This window comes from Barbus barbus, assembly GCF_936440315.1.
Source record: "Barbus barbus genome assembly, chromosome: 19".
Taxonomy (NCBI): Eukaryota; Metazoa; Chordata; class Actinopteri; order Cypriniformes; family Cyprinidae; genus Barbus; species Barbus barbus.
Genome location: NC_136747.1, coordinates 14,655,919 through 14,677,504, shown reverse-complemented (window position 1 = coordinate 14,677,504; position 21,586 = coordinate 14,655,919). Strand labels below are relative to the sequence as shown.

General features: G+C 36.8%; 1 protein-coding gene across 1 annotated transcript in view; it reads left to right on the top strand.

Annotated features, from left to right (window-relative positions):
- Window positions 1–435: 435 nt before the first annotated feature.
- adgrb2 (adhesion G protein-coupled receptor B2) overlaps window positions 436–21,586 on the top strand; it is a gene marked incomplete at its 5' end in the record, with an annotated part of 133,142 nt that continues 111,991 nt past the window's right edge. Inside the window, 5 exons of the mRNA XM_079442574.1 lie at window positions 436–595; window positions 5,569–5,754; window positions 13,893–14,057; window positions 19,811–19,975; window positions 20,612–20,776. Of these exons, the coding sequence (XP_079298700.1) occupies window positions 436–595; window positions 5,569–5,754; window positions 13,893–14,057; window positions 19,811–19,975; window positions 20,612–20,776 (841 nt within the window). The remainder of the gene's footprint in view (window positions 596–5,568; window positions 5,755–13,892; window positions 14,058–19,810; window positions 19,976–20,611; window positions 20,777–21,586) is intronic.

Here is a 21,586-nt window from a genome sequence, read left to right as displayed (position 1 = left end):
CTACAGTAATACAATAAGTTTTCAATGATGCAACTGAACGTTCCTTCGTTACTAGTTCTAAAGTGACGTTTTGGAATTAGTAACGGAGGCTTGGGCACTGTTGTTAAACTGTCAACTTTAGATTTAAATCTGTGGCGGAAGGAAGTAGTTCTGCACAAAAGAGGGCTTTTAAAGACACTTTGTTGTTGCTTCTAATTTATTTACACTCTCGTCCCCTCGAACTGTTGTATAAACGCAATATCGATATGGCTGTATATTGCATGGCTGTGATTCGACCGTAGGCATGAGGCTGCAGGCTCATGGAAAAAACAGACATGCATATTTGTGACCCTATATGGTTTCTATTGGATTTTTTAAATTTGTTATTAAATATATGAATACATAAAATATATTAGTGTTCTGTATCATATTCTTATTGGCACCACTTCATGAAATAATACAACTTCTATATCTCATACATGGTCTATCTTGTCCTATTTCTTTAATATAATTGTTTTGTCATGTGTCTGTCTAGAACCTGATGATGATGAGCAGAAGGTGAAGACACAAAGGCCACGATCAGCTGACCAGCCGGGTGTGTTTCAGGCCCAGACAGGTGAGTCCCATCTTTCTTGATTAAGCTGAGTGCATTTCAGAACCGTGGACAGCGCTTTGATGTTTTCAAGAGAAAAAGGTGTCTGAAAATTGCAACTCCTACAGGATCTATATCAAACCATAAAAATGTGTATGTGTGTGTGTGTATATATACACTCCCCTCCAAAAGTATTCGGACAGTGAGGCCAATTCCTTTATTTTTGCTGTAGACTGAAAACATTTGGGTTTGACATCAAAAGATGAATATCAGACAAGAGATTTACATGCCGGCTTTTATTTCCAGGTATTTACATCTGGATCTGACACACAACTTAGAAGATATCACCTTTTGTTTGAACCCACCCATTTTTCATGTGAGCAAAACTATTGGAACATGTGACTGACAGGTGTATTTTGTTGCCCAGGTGTGTCCTATCACAATGATTATTCAAACAATAATTAGCACTGAATGTGTATGCTCAGTTTCAGATTTGGGTTTTGCCTGTTCAAACTGCATTTATAGTTAAGAGGTGTAACCAACATGAAAACCAGAGAGCTGTCTATGGGTGAAAAACAAGCAGTTGTGAGCCATTGCACACACACTGGCCATAGCCATTTCAACCATTTGGAATGTCCTGAAGAAGAAAGAAGCGACTGGTGTACTAAGTAACAGACATCGAACAAGTAGACCAAGGAAAACAATTGCAGTTGATGACAGAAACATTGTGAGAGCTGTCAGGAAAGACCCTAAAACAACAGTAAGTGAGATCAGCAACAACCTCCAGAGGGCAGGAATGAAGGTATCACAATCTGCTGTTTGCAGAAGACTTCATGATCACAAGTACAGAGGCTACACCAGAAGATGCAAACCACTCATTAGCAAGAAGAATATGAAGGCCAGGCTGGAATTTGCCAAAAAGTGCAGAGATGAGTCTCAAAAATTCTGGGACAAAGTTTTATGGACTGATAAGACAAAGATTAACCTTTACCAAAGTGACAAAAAGGCTAAAGTTTGGAGAAAGAATGGATCTGCTCATTATCCCAAACATACAAGCTCATCTGTGAAACACAATGGAGGTAATGGCTTGGGCTTGCATGGCTTCTTCTGGGACGGGTTCATTAATCTTCATTGATGATGTAACACATGATGGCAGCAGCAAAATGAACTCAGAAGTCTACAGAAACATTTTGTCTGCCAATTTAAAGAAAGATATGACCAAACTTATTAGGAGATCCTTCATCATGCAGCAAGATAATGACCCAAAACACATTGCCAAAACAACAAAGGAGTTCATCAGGGGCAAGAAGTGGAAGGTTTTAGACTGGCCAAGTCAATCTCCAGACTTAAACCCTATAGAGCATGCCTTTTACCTGCTAAAGAGGAGACTGAAGGGGGTGACCCCCCCCCCCCCCCCCCCCCCCCCAAGAAAAAAAACAAACAGCAACTGAAAGAGGCTGCGCTGAAAGCCTGGAAAAGCATCACAAAAGAAGAATGCAAAAGTTTGGTGATGTCAATGGGTCACAGGCTTGATGCAGTTATTGAAAGCAAAGGATTTGCAACTAAATATTAAGTCTTTTCAGTTTAATCTATGTTAATTCTATCTGTTCCAATAATTTTGCTTCCAGCATTTTTTTTTTATGAATATGAATGTTTTGTAACATGACAAACATGTTTAGTGTTACTTGATCAAGTTACGGTGTCCTTGTTGAATAAAAGTATTAATTTTAAAAATATCAAGTATCAAAACTGTTTTGAGCATCAAATCAGCATATTAGAATGATTCCTGAAAGACCAGATGACATTGAAGGAATAAATTACACGCACACGTTTGTTTTTGTGAAAAGTGGGGACATCCCATATGCGTAATGGTTTTTATACTGTACAAACCATAAGTGCTATTGCCCCACACCTAAACTTAGCCCTCACAGGAAAAAAAAGAAAAAGAAAAAAAACAAACTCACTCTGTATGATTTATAAACATTTTGAAAAGTGGGGACATGGGGCAATGTCCTCATAAGTCACCTTCTCCTTGTAATACCTATGTCATACCCATGTCATTATACAAATTTATGTCCTCATTTCTCACAAAAACGCATGCGCCACACACACACACACACACACACACACACTCTGTAACGGGGCGAACAAGACGTGAGACGTGCGGATCCATGTGCAAACTTTTATTTATAAACATAATCAATACACAGGCAAACAGATATGGCACGGGCAAGACACAATATCCAATAGGGCAAGGCAGAGAGATAATCCAGGTACACAAGCAATAATTCAAACGAGGTGCAAACAGAGTCAGAACGGTAAGGTAAAGGGTTAATCCAGGAAACACGGGCAGATAAAAAAAACAAGGAAAACACGCAAGGCTATGATAACTGAAAGGGCTCCGTAGAGTAGCTATCGCTATGATATACGCTAAACAATACTCGGCAGAGAGGAGGAGGAAGTCCATGGTTTAAGTAGGGTGTGTGATTGTGTGATAGTTCACAGGTGTGAGCGTGATTAGTGCAATCAGCTGTATATGTGTCATCAGTGCAATGGATGATGGGAATTGTAGTTTGTGGGTGAAGTGCAACAGTAGTGTGGTGCAAGAGTCAGTGTGATGGAGGAGTGACCTCTGGTGGGGAGTAAACAGAACTCCACAGACCAGATTCGTGACTAGGGATGGGTATCGTTAAGGTTTTAACGGTATTACTACTCTTACCGATACTGCTTATCGATCCGGTACTTTAACGGTATTCTTATCGGTACTTTTTGTTTTACTTTGTTTCTTTGTTCATATTCTTACAGTATCTTATCTTATGTATATAAAACAATAAAAATGCCTGCACTTCATCAATTTGTAAATGCACAAGTGTGCAGGTATTTTTAGTGTTTTATATACATAAGATAAGATACAGTAACAACATGAACAAAGAAACAAAGTAAAACAAACTGACAAATACAATAAAACAAACACACAAACTAAATGAAATAAACAGTGCTTTCATTTTTCCATGAAGGTCTACTAATATTAATGTTCAGGTAAGTAATAGTTACAAAAGTAATCAAATGTAAATGAGCACTGCATAGTTTTCACTGTATGTACTGATAGATTCATGCTTATTAAAGCTATAACGTTGTTCAGATTAAGAGCTGTGGGTGATTTTCTCTTTGCATTTTGTTCTTTGATTAACATTGATGGCTCAAGCTCCAGTCTGACACTTTAAGACAATATACTGACACGCAACGCATTTTTTGGCATATTTGTGTGTGTTATTTCGACGCGCCCGAAGCGTACTTTGCTTGTCCGTTTTGGAGCACGCCGCCGCGCAGGCACACGCGCGCACACACATTTCAGCTTGGGGAACAGCAGATTGCACTTTCAACGTTTTACTATCAAATATGTCCTGCAATGTAGCAACAGTAAAGACGGCATTTTATAACAATCACTGATTGAGATGATTCAGATGTTAAGTTTTGGTTCGGAGGAACGAATCCGCGCCGCTATGAAGGGAAGGGAGTTGTGCTAGAAGAAATACGGCTATAATCCTTGGAAGCCAAAATCGAAAAAAAAAAAAATACTTAGCTTAATATAACAGCCACAGGCCTAAAGTGTGAGCAGATGTTTGAATAGTTGGTTCTCTCTTCTATCATAATTAAACAGGACTTTCATGTTGCGTGTGCTGAAGCTCCTCCGCGTGAGCGCGATCTGGCTTCTGAATTGCGCATAGCAAAAATGCATCATAGACAAATGTTTGAATATTATTGCACATAAACAGCTGGCGACATTATATATATATATATATATATATATATATATATAGAGAGAGAGAGAGATACCAACAATAAATGTATGTGTGTTTTCTTAATTTCTCCAATACCGACAGAAGTACCGATAACGTCAGATCTTATCGATACTCCGGTCTTTCATAATTTAGCCCCGAGACCGATTTAATACCGAGTTTCGGTACCCATCCCGAATCGTGACACACACACACACATTTGACATATTGAAATAAAACATATAAATATCCATATTATATATAAATAATACACAACACTTTATTCATTAGGTTAAATTTTGGTTTAAAATTTTGGTCACACTTTATTTTAAAGTCCAGTTCTCTATTAACTAACTATTAACTATGACTTTTGCCTCAATACACTGCTAATTACTGCTTATTAATAGTTAATAAGGTCATTAAGTTTAGGTATTGGGTAGGATTAGGGGTGTAGAATATGGTCATGCAGAAAATGTTTTATAAGTACTAATAAACAACCAATAGGCTATACTAGTAATATGCATGCTAATAAGCAACTTGTTACTAGTCAGAATGGTTCCCTATACTGAAGTGTTACCTACAATTGTTTTAACAACTAAAAAATATTAATAATACCTGAATGTTTTCATGTTGACGTAATTGGCATTCCACATTTTCCCCTCTTCAGCCGCCATCTCCGTGATCTAAAACTTATGTGCATAAACTCTGTTACCGTTGGCATCCCTGTCCCCATCAGCCCCCTACCTTCTATTCTCCACTCATCTGCTCCGCAAATAAGACTAAGCTCTGACTCACCACATGCTAATGAAGATGTAATGCGATTACAAGATGTGCAATTAATTTGATTTGCCCATTCACTTCATGATGTTGCCTCTATCCAAGGACACGGCTTTCAAAAATGACAGAACGACTAGGGAACTTGGTGTGCCGCATTCCCACCCATCACATTCAGCCCAAGTTGATGGGGTGGCTCTGGCTGCCGCTGACCTTGCAACACCTTTTAAATTGCTGAAGACATGGAATGGATTGTTGGAGCTTTTCGTGAATACCTAAAAAAAAAAGAAAACATTCCTGGAAGAGCTGTTGTGGTTTATTCACAGGAATTTATTGACGGTGGTAGTGTTTCAAATCCCTTCATGACTTATGTTGAAGTCCATGGTTTGAGTCTGGGTCAAGAATTTAAAGATTTTTATTTTCTCTCCGTCTTGTGTTTTGTAGGTGACCCAGCAGCAGAGGAGTGGTCTCAGTGGAGCGTGTGTTCACTGACATGTGGGCAGGGTTGGCAGGTTCGTTCTCGCTCATGTGTATCCTCTCCGTACGGGACCCTCTGCAGCGGCCCGCTGAGGGAAACCCGACTCTGCAACAACACTGCCACCTGCCCAGGTGAGCCGCAGCATCAAGCAGGTAGAGTACCTCCGTGCTTTTGGATGACCATCTACACATTCACACTTTCTCACACACTGCACGAGCAGGTCAAATATCATTAAACATTAATTGAATGTTTGCTTTAGCTTTGTAAGTAAACATTGGCCAGTGCATGAGAAGAATCTGCAGCTATTAGATGATTTGGTTAATATAATTTATTTTGCATGGCACACACATTTACTCCCTCCACTGCATGCTTGAAGTACATGTGCATCACACACACTGCATTTCTGTTGAGTATTTATTGTGGAACTGTGTACAATGGGCACTGTTGACACTCTTTGTACCGCACTGATATGAATCAAGCTGTTCAGTCTTTTTTGTCCATGTACTTTAGTATGTACACTTGAATATTTGTGTGCATCAAGATTATGTGATTCAGGTGAGATTAATCTCACTCTTATTTATTTTATTTTGTTTTATTTTTTGCACGTCTACACATTGGTTTTCACCAAAATCAGTATTGGCATGTTAAAACACACCGTTGAATGGACATTTGCAGTCCTGGATGCTGATTGGTCAGTTCAGCATTCAAGAGGTGCTACAATCCACATTATACAACAGGGACTTTTCACTGTTTGTATCACTAAGCTTGTATGTGTTCGTTCCAGAAGGACTGTCTGTTAGTCTGTGTGTTAGAGGTGGGGGTTTTAGGGACTCTTCTTGCAGGTTACATCGATACGCCAGTAGGTGACGACAAGTGACTGTCCTTGTGAGTGAGTCATTGAATTGTTCATTCAATCGATTTGTTCAATAACACTGATTCATTCAGGAACAAAAAAAGACACTGACCTCATGAGTAAAAGACAGATCAATGCTGTCTGTACGAGTGGGAATGTCTGGATGTTTTAATTAAATAACCGTTGCAATTGTTGTTAGCTGTAAGCAGTGAATGCTGACAATACAATTTAGTGTGCACATTATCTATTCAGTTAGCTGATTTAGGATATCTCCTACTTTGCATTAATTAATTTGCTCAATGTACACTGCTGTTCAAAGGTTTTTGTTGTTGTTGTTTTTCATTTGTTCTATTAATCAAAAAAGCATTTTTAGTAGCATGGTTGCCACAAAAATATTAATCAGCAAAACTGTTTTCAGAATTGATAATAAAAATAAATGTTTCTTGAGTACCAAATCAATATGATTCAAAGAATGATTTCTGAGAGTGACACTGAAGACTGGAGTAATGGCTGCTGAAAATTCAGCTTTTACATCACACAAATAAATTACATTTTAAAATATATTAAAATAGAACATTATTATTTTAAATTATAATAATATCTCACAATTAGTTGTTTATTTATTAATGCTTAAATATATGCAACCTTGGTGAGACTTTCAAAAGCATAAAAATCGTACTAAACCCAAACTTTTGAACAGTGGTGTACATGTCATAGACTCGTAAATGTATCACAATTCAACTTTATTAGATACATAGCGCAACATGTTATACCTTATGGCTTGAAACGTTTCCCAATCCATAAACCTGATCATTCCTCTTCTTTTTTTTCTGCATTTTTATTATTTTGGAGATGGATGGAGATGATTTAATATATGTCTATAGTTAAGACCCCTATCAGCCCAAATTATTTCACCAGAGGCTTTTTGAATGATGTTCCTGCATTGTTTTAAACGCTGAGTAGTAGATGCAAATCTTAATGCTTACGAGGCATATACAGATTGCCCTTTGTTGCATATCATCAGCTGTGTAAGTCCTTCTGTGTGTTAATTCTATATTTATGTAAAACAGGATAACTCAATTTACCTCTCACTTGCGCATTCAGCCTAAGTTCTGATATACAGCGTCTGGGCTTTGATGAGATAGTTGCCATGTTCAGCACTGGGCGTTTTTCAGTCTCTTCAAGAGTGCAGATCAGCGCTTTAGGATGTGATTTAAGGACAGCAGCAGATGATCTCAGCTGAGCGAGCAAGACTGAAGAGAATCAAAACGAAAGATTTCTCCTGGAAATATCTGCTTGCTGAGGATTGATTCTAAACAGCGATCGATGAAGCTCAGATATGAGTGACATTAAGATTAGACATGGAAACTTTTGGAATGCATATATTTTTGATGCTTAGTTCAGAAAATCTGATTATAGAGAACTTTGTGTCAATAAAAAAAGTAAACAAGATAGTCAGGAATAAGAACGTAAGATGCTCGCTGTTGAGTTTTTTTTTTTTTTTTTTTTTTTTCTTACAGTTTTAGCATTTTATACTATTTATGCTGACAACATAAGCAGGCAGACAATGTTTACTAAAGGGAGACAAAAATTGGCAGAGAAAGACAATGTGAACCGAAGCAGCGCAGCATGTGTGTGCGTGCATGTGTTCATAGATTACTTTCACTCCGCAGGAAGTGTTTAACAGGGATGCGCACTGGCAAAAAGGAACCGAATGTCTTTGAGATTAGCCTGAGCTAGCGTAGCTTCAACATACTTTAACGATCAATGGAAGTCCCTTGGTCCTTATTTTGGCTTTTGTTCAAACGGAACTTAATTGATTTGTGAAAGCAATTATGGCCAGGTTTATTTAGTTTGGAGGAGGGTTGTTATTCAAAATTGATCAAGCACAGCCTTCAAATAAAACAGGTACTTTTAAAATAACAGCAATTCTGGCTGCAGTCTTAAATTGCTCCCTGTTTGCTCATTAGCTAATCCCAATCTAGAGCTCAGTCTAATTTGTCGACACAAGCCATCGATAGCTGTTTCCATCAGAATTAACTCTGCAAATTCATGAAGTTTGTTCTCTGTTGCTTTCTCAGGAATGGTATGGTAGGTTTTGCCATGTAAGCTTTTAGACAGGTTTGTTTTTCATGACAGTATTTCTTGGTAATGCATTGTTTCATGTATCCACACAACTCAAAAGAGAAAAATAAGGCAAACAGAGGTCAGTTGAGATACTTTTGGAGAAAAAAAAAAACATTTAATGGAACGCTGTTGACCTTTTGTATAGCCCAACATGTTTTCAGACTCTGTGAGGTAAGTAATCATAATGGAAGCTGCCAGTAAGCAGTCTATATTTAGGCTTTTCAGTCAAATTTAATATCATATCATTGTGTCTGGGCAGCAGAGCAGAGCAGTGCTAGGCCAAACTCAATCTGCTCAACTTTAATGAAGGAACACTATTCAAAGCTTACGGCTCTATTGATAAATGAAATCTGATGCAATTATCTCAGACAGGTAAAATGGCTCATGAGACCTAGAGTCAAATGAGAAAGCCATGTTTAAGTAAACTTCTGGTGGATGTATTTTTATTTTTTTACCGCCACTTTTGATTGTTGTTTTGGCTGTCAAACATTTTGTGGTGTCTTCAGAGCCTGGTAATGTTTTTAAAGCTGTGAGTCCTTTGTGAAATTTAATGGAATGCCCAAATAAATAAAGCAGCACATTAATGCTGTTTGTGCAGGATTATAGGTGATGTGGTTGCTCATATGGAAACACGGCTCTAGTTCAAATTCAACAATTACCTTATTGTTAATTCTGATGAGGCTTTGGTGCTTGACAGTATACCCAGTAATCATCTTTTTCTACTGGTAATTGAATGGCCTTACATTTGAACTTTTTAAAGTTTTTAAAACTTTTTTTTTTTTTTTGCATACATTTATTCAGCTTTAATTACTATTTGTCATTATGTAGATGTTAAATTTCTAGTTAACAACTGGCATGTCTCTTATAATAGGGCAAAATCCAACAATGTAATATATTATAATAGAGTATATTTAGTGTGGTAAAATAAATAGGCTTATCAACTTCTAAAAAGGAAGAGAAAATGCTTTTGTTGTTGACGTCAAAGGCTGGGCATCCAATCAAACTCTACAGCTTTTTGCCATAAATTCATCTGTCACTTAGTAGAAGCAGCCAAATTAGGCAGAAGCCAACATGGACAGGTTGGATGACTTGAGGTTGAAAATTAAATAATAGTAATAAAAATAATAATAATTATAATTATACTAATAATATATCTGTATGTGTGTATGTATTTTTATATATTTGTATATTTATTATTATTTTGCATATTGTTTGGCCTATGCAGTTCATGTAAATATGAATATATTATAATATATGATTTTAATAACATGTTTTTGTGCTCATTTCGTTTATTGACTCAACACATGTGATGTGCAATATCAAACTTGGGTCCTGAAGAAAAACCAATTGAAACCACTGTATTCAATGAATCTTAGGGCAAAAGGGGCTATTGCATCTATTAACCAACAGGTGGTGCTATGCATTTGTTTTTGCCCTTTAAATCTAGTGACGCATCAGACTACGGGGATTCAAGGATAGCTCATTCATCACAGCTTTTTAAAGGGTAACTGAATCAGTTATAACTGCAGTCGCTTTTGGTCTTAACTGATATAAATAATATTTACGACATGTAAACAACACTGAACAATGCCTGCAGCCTGCGGAGCCACAGAACAGAGTTTGCTGGTGTTCTAAAAATGCCCTGAGGGGACATTGATCTATTGGTTTGAGGATTGTTGTCTGCCCCGCATGCCTGGTTCACAACCACATCTCTTTCTGTGCCTGTTTATTTATTTCTCTCATTCTAGTCTGCTTCTCTACCTTTCATCATCAAACCGTACTGCTTTTTTTGCAGCTTTTTTCCTGACTGTGGTCTGGTGGTCAGTGTGTACCTATTTTTACATTTCTCTCTCGCTTCCTCCACCATAGGAGGAATCGGCACCCCCTGTGGGGAGCGGATAGACGGGCTCTGGGTCTCTGTGTGAGGCAGCACAGACAGTGATTTGATGGATACGGCAGTACGTAATGTGGTCTATAGAAAGGCAATGAGCACTGCGGGCACATCAGCCCAGTATTCAACCTCTCCCCATGCCACACAAAATCAGTGCTGTTATCCTAGCCTCACGTTTCACCCTTTACAGCTCGCAAATCAACTGCGTCATCAGGGTAAAACAACCAATGAAGGAGTGTTTGGAAGTCCAGGCAAGAATAGACTGCCGGTGACTCGCTAGCCATGGAGGACTTTGAAGTTAATTTAATTATTTCTCCAAAAATTTTCACTTTTCAAAGTCTCCTGAAACTATATATGGCTTCATGTATTATTATTATTTTAAATCCTTTTTGCCTTATTTATTTCAAAGATGCATTGCACCAAATTTGAAGTCAGTGGAGTCACAGAACATTGTTCTTGTGACTGTAACTTGAAACTTTTTTTTTCAAGATCCTTGAAACGTGAAAGATTATAAATCAGTGGTTCTCAACTGCTTTTGCTTCTGTAATTAGATATACATGTTAAAATATTTTTATATATTTTTTAATTTAATTTAATTTAATTTAATTTACACTGCATCCAGATACATGCTTAGCATATGCCATTTTTAAAAATTAATTTTAGGTATATATGGAACTGTATAGGTAAAATAGTTATAAATCTTTGTAAACTGATTACTGACCACAAATTTGTGTGCTGTATGATTATGCTTATTAAATTGGCATGTAATTTCTCCCAGATCATCTGTCTTGAAAACAGTTGTGAATTGAGGCCGTTTGACTACTAAGTATATACTTAAAAAATAAAAATTAAATTAAGCATTTTAAGATTTCCACATTGAATACATTTTATTTATTTATTTTATTTTCACCAAATTTGATTAAAAGTTTGGGTATTAATTTAATTATATTATTTATTAAAATTAATCCTAATTAATTACTATGCATAATTAGATGGTTATTTGCTTTTACAGTATCATTGTCCACAAACCTATTCAATCCTGCACCTGTAACCTATTTTCAGGTCAGTAGAACGTGAATTTTGCCTTCGTTGCAGAAGATAATTAGAGGCCTCAATGTATAAATGTGTTTTTTACTGGGTGTCTAATTTGATTGCTAAAGAGGGCAGAAAGTGACTCTGAAAGTCAACTCTGAAAGTTGTTTGAGCAAAAGTACCTTTATTTTTCTACCTGTCCAGCCCCTCTATCTTTCTCTTTCTTTTTCTCATTCATTTCATGCAAGCTCTTTTTTTTAGTCTTCATGCTTTATGTGCAGCTGAGCCATGGCTCCTTTGAGCTTTGCACTACAGAGCGCTATCAATTATTTATCAGCATGCATAATTCACAGTACATCCCTGCTCTACACTGAGGAGGCCTTACAATCTCTCTCTCTCTCTCTTTCCAAAAGCCCTCTCCAAAATCTCCTTCTCTGTCTCTTTTACTTACTCTTTCTTTTGCCCCTTTCTCCAAATCCTGGCCAATTCTCTTGCCTTCCATCCCCTGTCAGGATCCGTTTTTCTTTCTGTCCTCACCTGAATCACTCTTTTCAATCTCTCCCACCCTTCCATCCTTCTCCTTTTCAGTTCTCCATATATATATTGCCTTATATTAAAGTCTGCCTTCTGTTTTTACTGTCACTCCACACATCGAGCATTTCCTCTCTCTTTGGCAACTCAGAAAATCTCTGCTCTTCCGCTTCCGAAGAGCCCTACAGTTGGTCAGTGTAGAGGAAACATAAGGGGAAGAGAGTCACTTAGGCTCATTTGAGTGGTTTTGTGGTTGGTTTAACTGTTGTCGCACTGCAGTGGTTTGTCAGAGGTCATTCACACCTTCAACCATAACATCTCATCAAGCCCACGGTCATACTGTATGTTCTGTTCCAAAACTTGAAATTTAAGATAAGTGCTTGCTTCCAACGCAAAGACTGTTTTATATGTTTCTTAATTATAGCATTACGTTCCTTTGCAGTGGTAAACACCGAATGCATTGGGACTAGCCCATTTATAACATTTGAATAATATTAAACTGACCATTTCACACCAACACAAATTTTTGTGGCTATATTTACAGTATGTTTATTCTCACATCTTCTGTATTGAAATAATTGTGAAATATATTGTATATCTATACTTAAAATAAAAACAAAAATCGTAATGTTTGTAATCTGATTTTATTTGGATTCTCACATCGTCTGTACAAAAATTGTGAAGCAAAACTATTAGAGTAGATACTGAGTAAATAAGTACTGCATATACTTCAAAATTAATTAACTGTGGAAATCTGTTGATATTTTGTAAATTTTGAGTGATTTTAGACTGTTTATGTGCGCTGCCAAAGTTCTGTCATGAAATGCTAGATGGCGCAGTCCGGTAGGTCAAACTAAATCTGACATAATGACATCATTACCGCATTGTGCAGCTGATTGGTTCTTTTTGTGTCAGCAGCCAAAGTGTTTGCTGCTTAACATTCAAATACTTGGCTGGTGCCTGCTGTAGTAGTTGCAGCACGCTTCAGAAACTCTCCAACTTCCCCAGCTCCACCTGAATAGATCTGCTATGGGGTGATTCATGTATGCTACATGGGGGTTATTTCATATATGTTATATGAATTTGAAAAAGTATATACTTAAAATTAATTAAAATTTATCAGTAAAAAAAAATGCTTCAAATGTTTGTCGAAAACAATTGAGTCCCTTTTTGTATAGCCCACATTTTTAATATTCCAAAATAATTACTTATGAGGTTCAGTTTCAGAATGTTGTCTTCAAAGGCAGCTGCCTATGTAAGCAGCTCACTAGGTTTTGGAACACAGCCGGAATTGGAACGGTTACTAGAGTCATGCCTGAAAATTCAAGATCTCCATATGACTTCTATTAAAAAGAGTTTAAGAATACATCTAGGGAATACTTATTTTGGAAGTCACTCAACATAAAACGAAACGGAACGAATATCACTTTTATAGATAGTCAAAGAATCCTTCAGGGACACAACCTCATTGAAATCCTCTCGGCAGGAACACAATCAATTGGACACGTTTCACGATCAAACGGTGCATTTCATCTAGTTTTGCTCTACCCATACCTTGATCTTTTGCACTTTGGTGCTCCTTCTTTCAGGATAAGTGACGTCTCATTCATGTTATACATGCTGTTTCATTTTCATTTCCTTCTCTGCCCTCGATTCTTGATCTGAAGGCATCATCCACTCTGGTGTTTGACGGTTAAAGCCCAGTCTGTTGGTGACATTCCTGGTTTTATCCTTCATATGGGCAGGGTTTTGCCTCTGTGTGTCCCCATGTGCTGTTTCTGGCTACTGAAAGACCCTTCGGCCCACCTCCATTCATCTTCCCTCATCCCCATTGGTGGTTTTGTTGGTGTTTGCAGTGCATGGTCTGTGGGAGGAGTGGTCTTCGTGGAGCCTGTGCTCAGTCACGTGTGGCCGTGGCACTCGGACCCGGAGCAGGATCTGTGTGCTCCCCCAGCATGGAAGCAAGGGCTGTGGAGGGCCCGAGGTGCAAACCAAACTCTGCAATATAGCTGTGTGCCCCGGTTAGTACTAATCTCCACTTCCTCATCTGCCAGTATTCTCTCTCTTTTCTCTTACTCAATCCCACAGTATGTTCTGCCTTTACACTTTTATCACAGTGAGTCTCATGCACTAATAATTGCATAAGTGTGCAGAATAGATCTTAGATCAAATTTTATGCATTTTGTTTTTTGTTAGTATTGTATAATGTATTGAGTGTTCGCACAATGAATTTTACGCCAAATGCCCTTCCTGAATAATATAATTTTTTTGGTTTGCACAATCTTACAGCAAACTAGAATGAACAAGAAGTAATTACTGGAGCCATTTAATGATTTATTGTTGAATAATATTATATTATAGTGTATTATATTATAGTATATTGTATTATATTAATATAATAATAATAATAATTAAGTATATGTGGTTTGAGTAAACTTGAATTATTTTGTGCGTATATTTATATGTATCTGCACAGTTGGTGAATGAGCCCCAGTGTGCTCTGTCTTCTGGACTCTTCTAACTTCCTTATTCTTTACCCTTTTTTCATGTTGTATGTCGTCTCCTGCCTTGTCTCTCTTTTCACATGTCTTCTTCTTCCTGACCTTTCCCTTTGCTTCCTGTGTGCCGTCCTCACTGCCTCCAGCTTCACCCCACTCTGCTTGTTTCACGTCAGTCTCTCTCTTACCCCTCCTGTTCAGTCTCAGTCTGAAAGCTGCGCTTGAGCGCTGTGTTGTCTGCGTTCTCTTTCTGCAGCCATGCCTCATAGTTTCCTCTGGATTTCATTCATTCATTATGCCAGTCTGAAGTTTTATTTTTTTATTTTTTTTTAGCTGAAGTGATACTCAAATGGGGCTCGGCTCGAGTTAAGCTAATCGGAATCACAGATGAACCAATCACACGTGTCCACACATGCTAGGGTTTGTTGTTTCTTCTACAGCGCCGCTTCGGTCACAACCAACAGGATCCATCTCCAAAATTAGTTATTACCCCACTGAGATGAGCAATAAATCATTTGTCTGTTACATTTCAATTCATTTTCAATTTGAACAGTTGCTCCTGCCTGGAGTTGAAGACCTCCATTAGGCAGACAATTGAAGGGTTAAGGGTGACAGCCAATCACTGTGATTGTCTTTTATTTGAGGAGGCACAAATGAACAGCTGGGCCAGTCCGGCCGAACGCCTTTTTGACTGACAGTGATTACAACCTGTCAGAGAGCAGATCTTCCACCTGTCCTCACCTACCGAGAGGTGCTCATGTGTAAAAACATCTCATCCGCCTCATATTCAAATTGCATTCATGAGTGGCTACTGACGTGTAATCTGCTAATATAATTTAACACTGGACTCAACGTAATATACCTTCTCCCGGTTCACAGTAAAGGATGGTTAGCTGTGTGAATCTAAATGGAGACATTGTGTTTACTCCCATATTTCTTCAGCTCTATTTGAGAATATGATTACAGTGATGGTTTTCATCTCTGTAATCAAAATGTGAGCAATTTCATCTCCAGCCTAGTCATCGAATCATTATTGTAAGTTACTCCTATTATTGTTTTTTTCTTGTTTGAGAAGAGATGGAACTGTACAATATATTGTACAGTAGTTTTGTAAGTGGATAGTCTAAGTTTGAAGTAGCATATGCTGATTGTCCTCATAAAAATGATGTTTCATTAAAGAATAAAGTAAATATTTGCTTATAGGATGTTTTTTTCAGAGTGCACTCTATTGGCTTGTTAGAGGAATGAGGTTTTAGACTTATTTATATGGCAGTTTGTCCTGAAAAAATAGAAAGAGAGCTCTAAGTATAACATAGATCAAATTTAGAAATGTTTTCAAAATCTCAATATATTATTCAGTCTTCCAAAATATTTTGCATTGAATTTGTTATTAGTATTATTATTATTATTATTATTATTATTATTATTGTTGTTGTTGTTGTTGTTGTAGTAGTATAAATAAACACACACGTCTTATATATTCTCTACTGGTCTGAATTAAGTCTCTTATGCTCACCAAGGCTGTATATAACTGATTAAGAAAACAGTAATATTATGAAATATTATTATCATTTTAAATGAGAATATTTTAAAAAGGTAATTTGTTCCAGTGATGGTAAAGCTGAATTTTCAGCAGACATTACTAGCAGTCTTCAATGTCACTGTGTCAGTGTTATTTTTATTAATGTTGAAAAGAGTTTTTGCTGCTAAAATATTTTTTGTGGAAACCATGACAGTAAACAACATTTATTTGAAATCGAAATATTTTGTAAAAGTTTTTAATAGTTAGTCATTTGTAATATCTTTACTGTCCTGTTAATGTGTCCTTGCTGAATAAAAGTGTTGTTTCTTTAATTCTTACCTAGAGTTGTGAATCATAGTAGTCAAGATATTCACAAAAATATTAAGCAGCAAAAACTATTCAGTTCAATAGTGATGATAATATAAAATGTTTCTTGAGCAATTTTTCCCAACAATCGTATATACATTTTTTATTTATTTATTTCCAAAAAAGAAAGAAAGAAAGAAAGAAAGAAAAATAAATTAGGTCAAATGCAGCTAGAAACACTGTGAGGCACAATGCAGAATCAAAGTCATGTTCTCAGTTACAGACAAGCAAATTCTTTCAAATACTGTTAATTTTTCATGTCGTCACCTCAAAAAAATAAATAAAAAAAATAGATGTAAAAAGGTTTATTAAAACATTTGCTGTTCCTTAAAAAAATGATTTTTTGCTTTAATGGACAAATGCACAAGCAGTTTATTACAGTCCACGGCATCAGCAGCTTGTCTACAAATTCATCAAACTCAGGTTAAAATGCAACTTGCTGAACATGTCAGAATTAGCTAATAAATTTATTGCATATAAGCTCATCAGTTTATGTAATTCAGCTAAAATAGATTTAAGAAAAATTCTAAGCCATAAGAAATCAAATCACATAAAGTAAAGGAACAAGGCAACAACCCAGAACACTGAGATGTATCTGTTTGTTTGTGTGTATGTATATGAATTACAAGTGAGGGATACTCAAAATATCCATTTGATGTGCTGAAGTCAGTGTTATTACCTTAATTATACAGTTGATTTCTCTCTGCCTTTCCCTTCATGTTGTTGTGAAGTAAAGTGAGATGCCATAAATGCTCAGCTGTGTTTGTTGGGTTTCAGCTGCAGCTGCTGTCTCTCCTGGCAACCACAATATAGGGATCTCTCTCCTCATTGGCTGCTGATTTTATGAGTGATGATGAGTCCAATGCTCCCATGGAGGCACAGACAGACAGGGCACATTTATCCATGTTTATTGAGTTTGTGAGGCTTTAGAATATGTTATTATTTATCATGTTCTTGCTTTGAGACACAAATCCTCCATGATCTCCGACAAAGAATGCAGCTGCATCTGATTTAGTGATATGTCGTTCTGACAATATATAAAGATGTATTTTATTTAATTTAATTGTATTTTTTATAAAAATATTGAACCATTTAGTTTTTTCCTTCTTTATAGTAACATGCATTTATGCTGTTGTGCATTTACAGTATGCGTGTGTAGTGTGTGTGTATGTGTATATATATATATATATATATATATATATATATATATATATATATATATATATATATGTATATATATGTTACTCATCTGTCTATTTGTATTACACTGCTCCGGTTTGTACAATTTTTGGTCTTGTGGTTACCTTGAAGTAATGTTACACGGTACATTTTTCTCAGTTTGACGAACATCTGCTTTGACAGAGCAAAGGTGACATAGGCGTTTTTGTTCATCGTGTGCTCTGTCTTCCTTGGAATCCATTAGATTGAGAGATAATTTGATTTCAGTTTATACCATCAATCATTACGAGATACGCTTGGATGAAATATGAATATATACCCCCCCCCCCCCATTTAAATAAGATAAAAGTGATATTAGAGGTTAATATGCACAGATCCTGAAATTGCTGCAGAAAGTCAAAAGACGTAACATCTCCCCTACTGTGAAACAGATAGTGCATACTAGAAAGCATTCATTATATAAACATAAAGCCGTAAGATTAATGGCGTCATTTGATGGATGAAGTTTAAGCATAATTCTTACTTTCGAAGATGCTGAATATGTGTCCATCGAGGCATGTAGGCCTTCTAATATTTTGCAAAGGATCTTGGGATACGAGACGTGAAACATTTAAAAGAGTTTCTTCTTTCTTTCTCCATAAACACTGCAGAAATGTATAAATGCTTTAACAAAATGAGTCATAAGCAATGGGCTTTGGATTAGCGACATGGGCTTCATAAGCGACATGCTCGCTGCGTATTATTTATTCACATTGAACTTCACCAGAAAACATGAATCCCATTAATCAAGCAAGAAATATTTACTGCACATTGATCCCTTTTTCATCCATTATGCAAACGATCTCATATTGTTTTTCTTGTTGTAGTTGACGGTCAGAGAGAAGGGCGATATGGCCACAGGCAGAACCTGTACTGCTGTGTTTGCATACGCTCTATTGACATCCACAGTTATTCTACTGTATAAGATTAATGTAAGCTATATAATGTCCTTGCTGTATTTTATGCATAGAAACACAATGAATAGTAATCAGTAGATGTTTTTCCTAGCTTTAATTAATTCTTGCTCATTTTTTTCCAGTGAGGAATTAAAGGCTGAAACATCTGCAGTATGCAAGTCTAACTAAAATTGTTATCATCAAAGTGAGGTTTCTCATAAATTTTAGCGCTAATGTTATCAAGCCTTTATTTAACTTCCTGTGCTTTTAGGTTTGTCTCAGTAGTCCATCTCTCTTTAATTAATTAAACAAAATTAGTCTTTTCTTTGCATTAGTCTTCTCTGAAATCCATTAGACTACAATTTTCATGAAATGAATGTGTTACCTGAAGCACCTTTAATGTGCAGGTCAAGGTTTATTCTAATAGAATGCATTGTAATTTAATGTTCGGTGATGAAGAGGTGATCCTAAAAGAACATTTTTCAATATAGAATTAAAAAGTAAATTATTTAAGTAGGGTTTAAATATGAAGTTTATGATGCAATTTTTTTCCATCTGTGTTAAATGGGACCTTTTTTTGAAGAATGTGTTATGAGGATTTTAGAATACTATTTTAGAATACACTGTCTATCTATCTATCTATCTATCTATCTATCTATCTATCTATCTATCTATCTATCTATCTATCTATCTATCTATCTATCTATCTATCTATCTGTCTATCTGTCTGTCTGTCTGTCTGTCTGTCTGTCTATTCTGTATTCATTTTGTTTCAGTTAAGGGTTTACTAATTTTGTTGTGTTTGTCATTTATATTAGTTTTTTTGTTTTTTTTGTTAATATCTCTATGTAGTTTTATATAAAGTTTTAGTGTTCAGTTTTAGTGCATTTAAATGAAAAGAAACCAGAAAGAAAAAAAAATGAAATTAAATAAGCTTTCAATTGTTTATTTAACCTGATGGTATAGTTTATAAAAATGCTGAATACTTACACTGGTTCATCACTAATCAGTATCATAATAATTCAGTTTGTTGAGGGGATCTCACAGGTTTGTATCAGGGTAAGTAAGAATTTACAAACATGCTATAGACAAACACAGATCCTTGCTCCCCGTCTCTCTGTCTGTACCTCCGACTGCCTGTTTCCTGTTTGTGTCTGTCCCTCACTTCTATGTCCTTCTCCTTCCTGTCCTTCCTCCACTTCCGTACTGTCTTATGTTGTTCTCACCTCTGGATCTCTCTCTCTCTCTGCGTCTCCCTGTGGTTGTGTTTGCAGTGGAGGGGCAGTGGTTGGACTGGGCGGCCTGGTCTCAGTGCTCTGTTTCCTGTGGCTCCGGCACTCAGCAGAGGCAGCGGCGTTGCAGCGTGTCGGTTCATGGCTGGGCGGAGTGTAAGGGGCCACATGCGGAAACTCGTGAGTGCACCAACCCGTCTTGTGGGGGTAAGTTTCTCTCTAGTGGGCTTACAGTCTTAAATTGACAGGTAGTTTATGTGCACAGCTGCAATTTGTTTGCTGTCATGGTCTAATTAATTGCAGCGAACACTCTGAATTGTCTATGGTACCAAACCACAGAGATTTAGCGGTCTGCACCACTCAACTTGTTCCACAGATATGCTGCTGTGTCAGCATATGTCAGTTAGCACCCCTGATAATAATTAATAAGTGCAAATTAGCTTCATGCAGGTGCTTTATGACCACATTCACACTGCAGCTAAATACGGTTGTCACTTTTAAGTGCTTTTTCATGTTTTATGCAACAGATAGTTCCGGTCCTCAAATCTGATTGGCTGAACAGTGTTATAAATAGTGTTATTTTAGAATCACTGATGTATTATTATAGTATTTGTTGGTATTGTGAGTTAGGTATTATTTTTATATTTATATAAGGTTTTTAATTTTAGTTTTAGTTAATGATTAATAACCTTGTTTCCAAAGGTGCTGATACCGAGTCTAACAGCTCTGGGTCATTTGACATTTGTTTTTACTGTGTTCTAGTCAGGAGTATTAAAACTGCATCATGTAGATGGCCGATGATTGTAATTATATCTTGTTCCTTGTTTTCTTGTTCTTGTGCAGGTGGTGGGAACTGGGGAGCTTGGAATCACTGGAGCTTGTGCTCCAAGACCTGTGACTCAGGTTGGCAGCGGAGGTTCCGTATGTGTGAAGGCACAGGAATCCAGGGTTACCCTTGTGATGGCTCTGGAGAGGAAGTGCGCTCGTGTAATGACAAGAAGTGCCCAGGTACATGTTCACGATCAACATTTTTTCTTCCTTTCTGTTTTTTTCAACTCTGATTTCTTTTACAAAGCCATTGGCTCTTAAAGCCAATTATCTCTATGCCTCAAACATGCGCGGGGGTCTATGGCCTATGCTCTTCTGAGGTTGATAGTCAATGAAGCTTTCACTGATGTTTTAAAAAAAATAAGACTTTCAGACCCTAATTTGTACCCTATTTGTAAAAAGTGCAGTTTTTCCCTTTTCTTTCAATTAGTCTCTCACTCATTTTGTCTTTCTTTTTCCACATTTAACATTCTCTCTTCTCCTTTGTTTTCATTTCTTCTCTCTTTCAATTGAGACGGGTCATTCTTGACAGAAGGGAATTGTTCAAAGTGCTGCTATGTGTGATTTGTCGGCATGTCAAGCAGCACAGCAAACAGCAGATTTTAATAAGCATGCTGTTGACTGCAGCTTTGGGAGGCTATAGATTAAATAAATGTCAGACATTGCCGCAGAGCTTATATTGGGCACAGGGCCTTGATGGCACCAAAAACTTGAAGACAAAAATCTGTCCGATAGCTTTGTCGGGGTTTATTATGTTTAGATGAAAAAGGTAGGGTTCTGTTCTCCATCTCTCTCAGCTTTCAAACCAGTCCCCTTCTGTATCTCACCCCTGGGTTGTTCTCTGTTCTGAAGAAGCTTTTGAATAAAAGTTGGAGAGAGATGTGTGTTGTTGTAGTTGCTGATCTTCACAGAGTTTGCTTTGTGCACTGCAAACACTCATTTTCTTAATCAGTATTTTTTGTCCTTGTTTCAGTGAAATATCTAGAGACA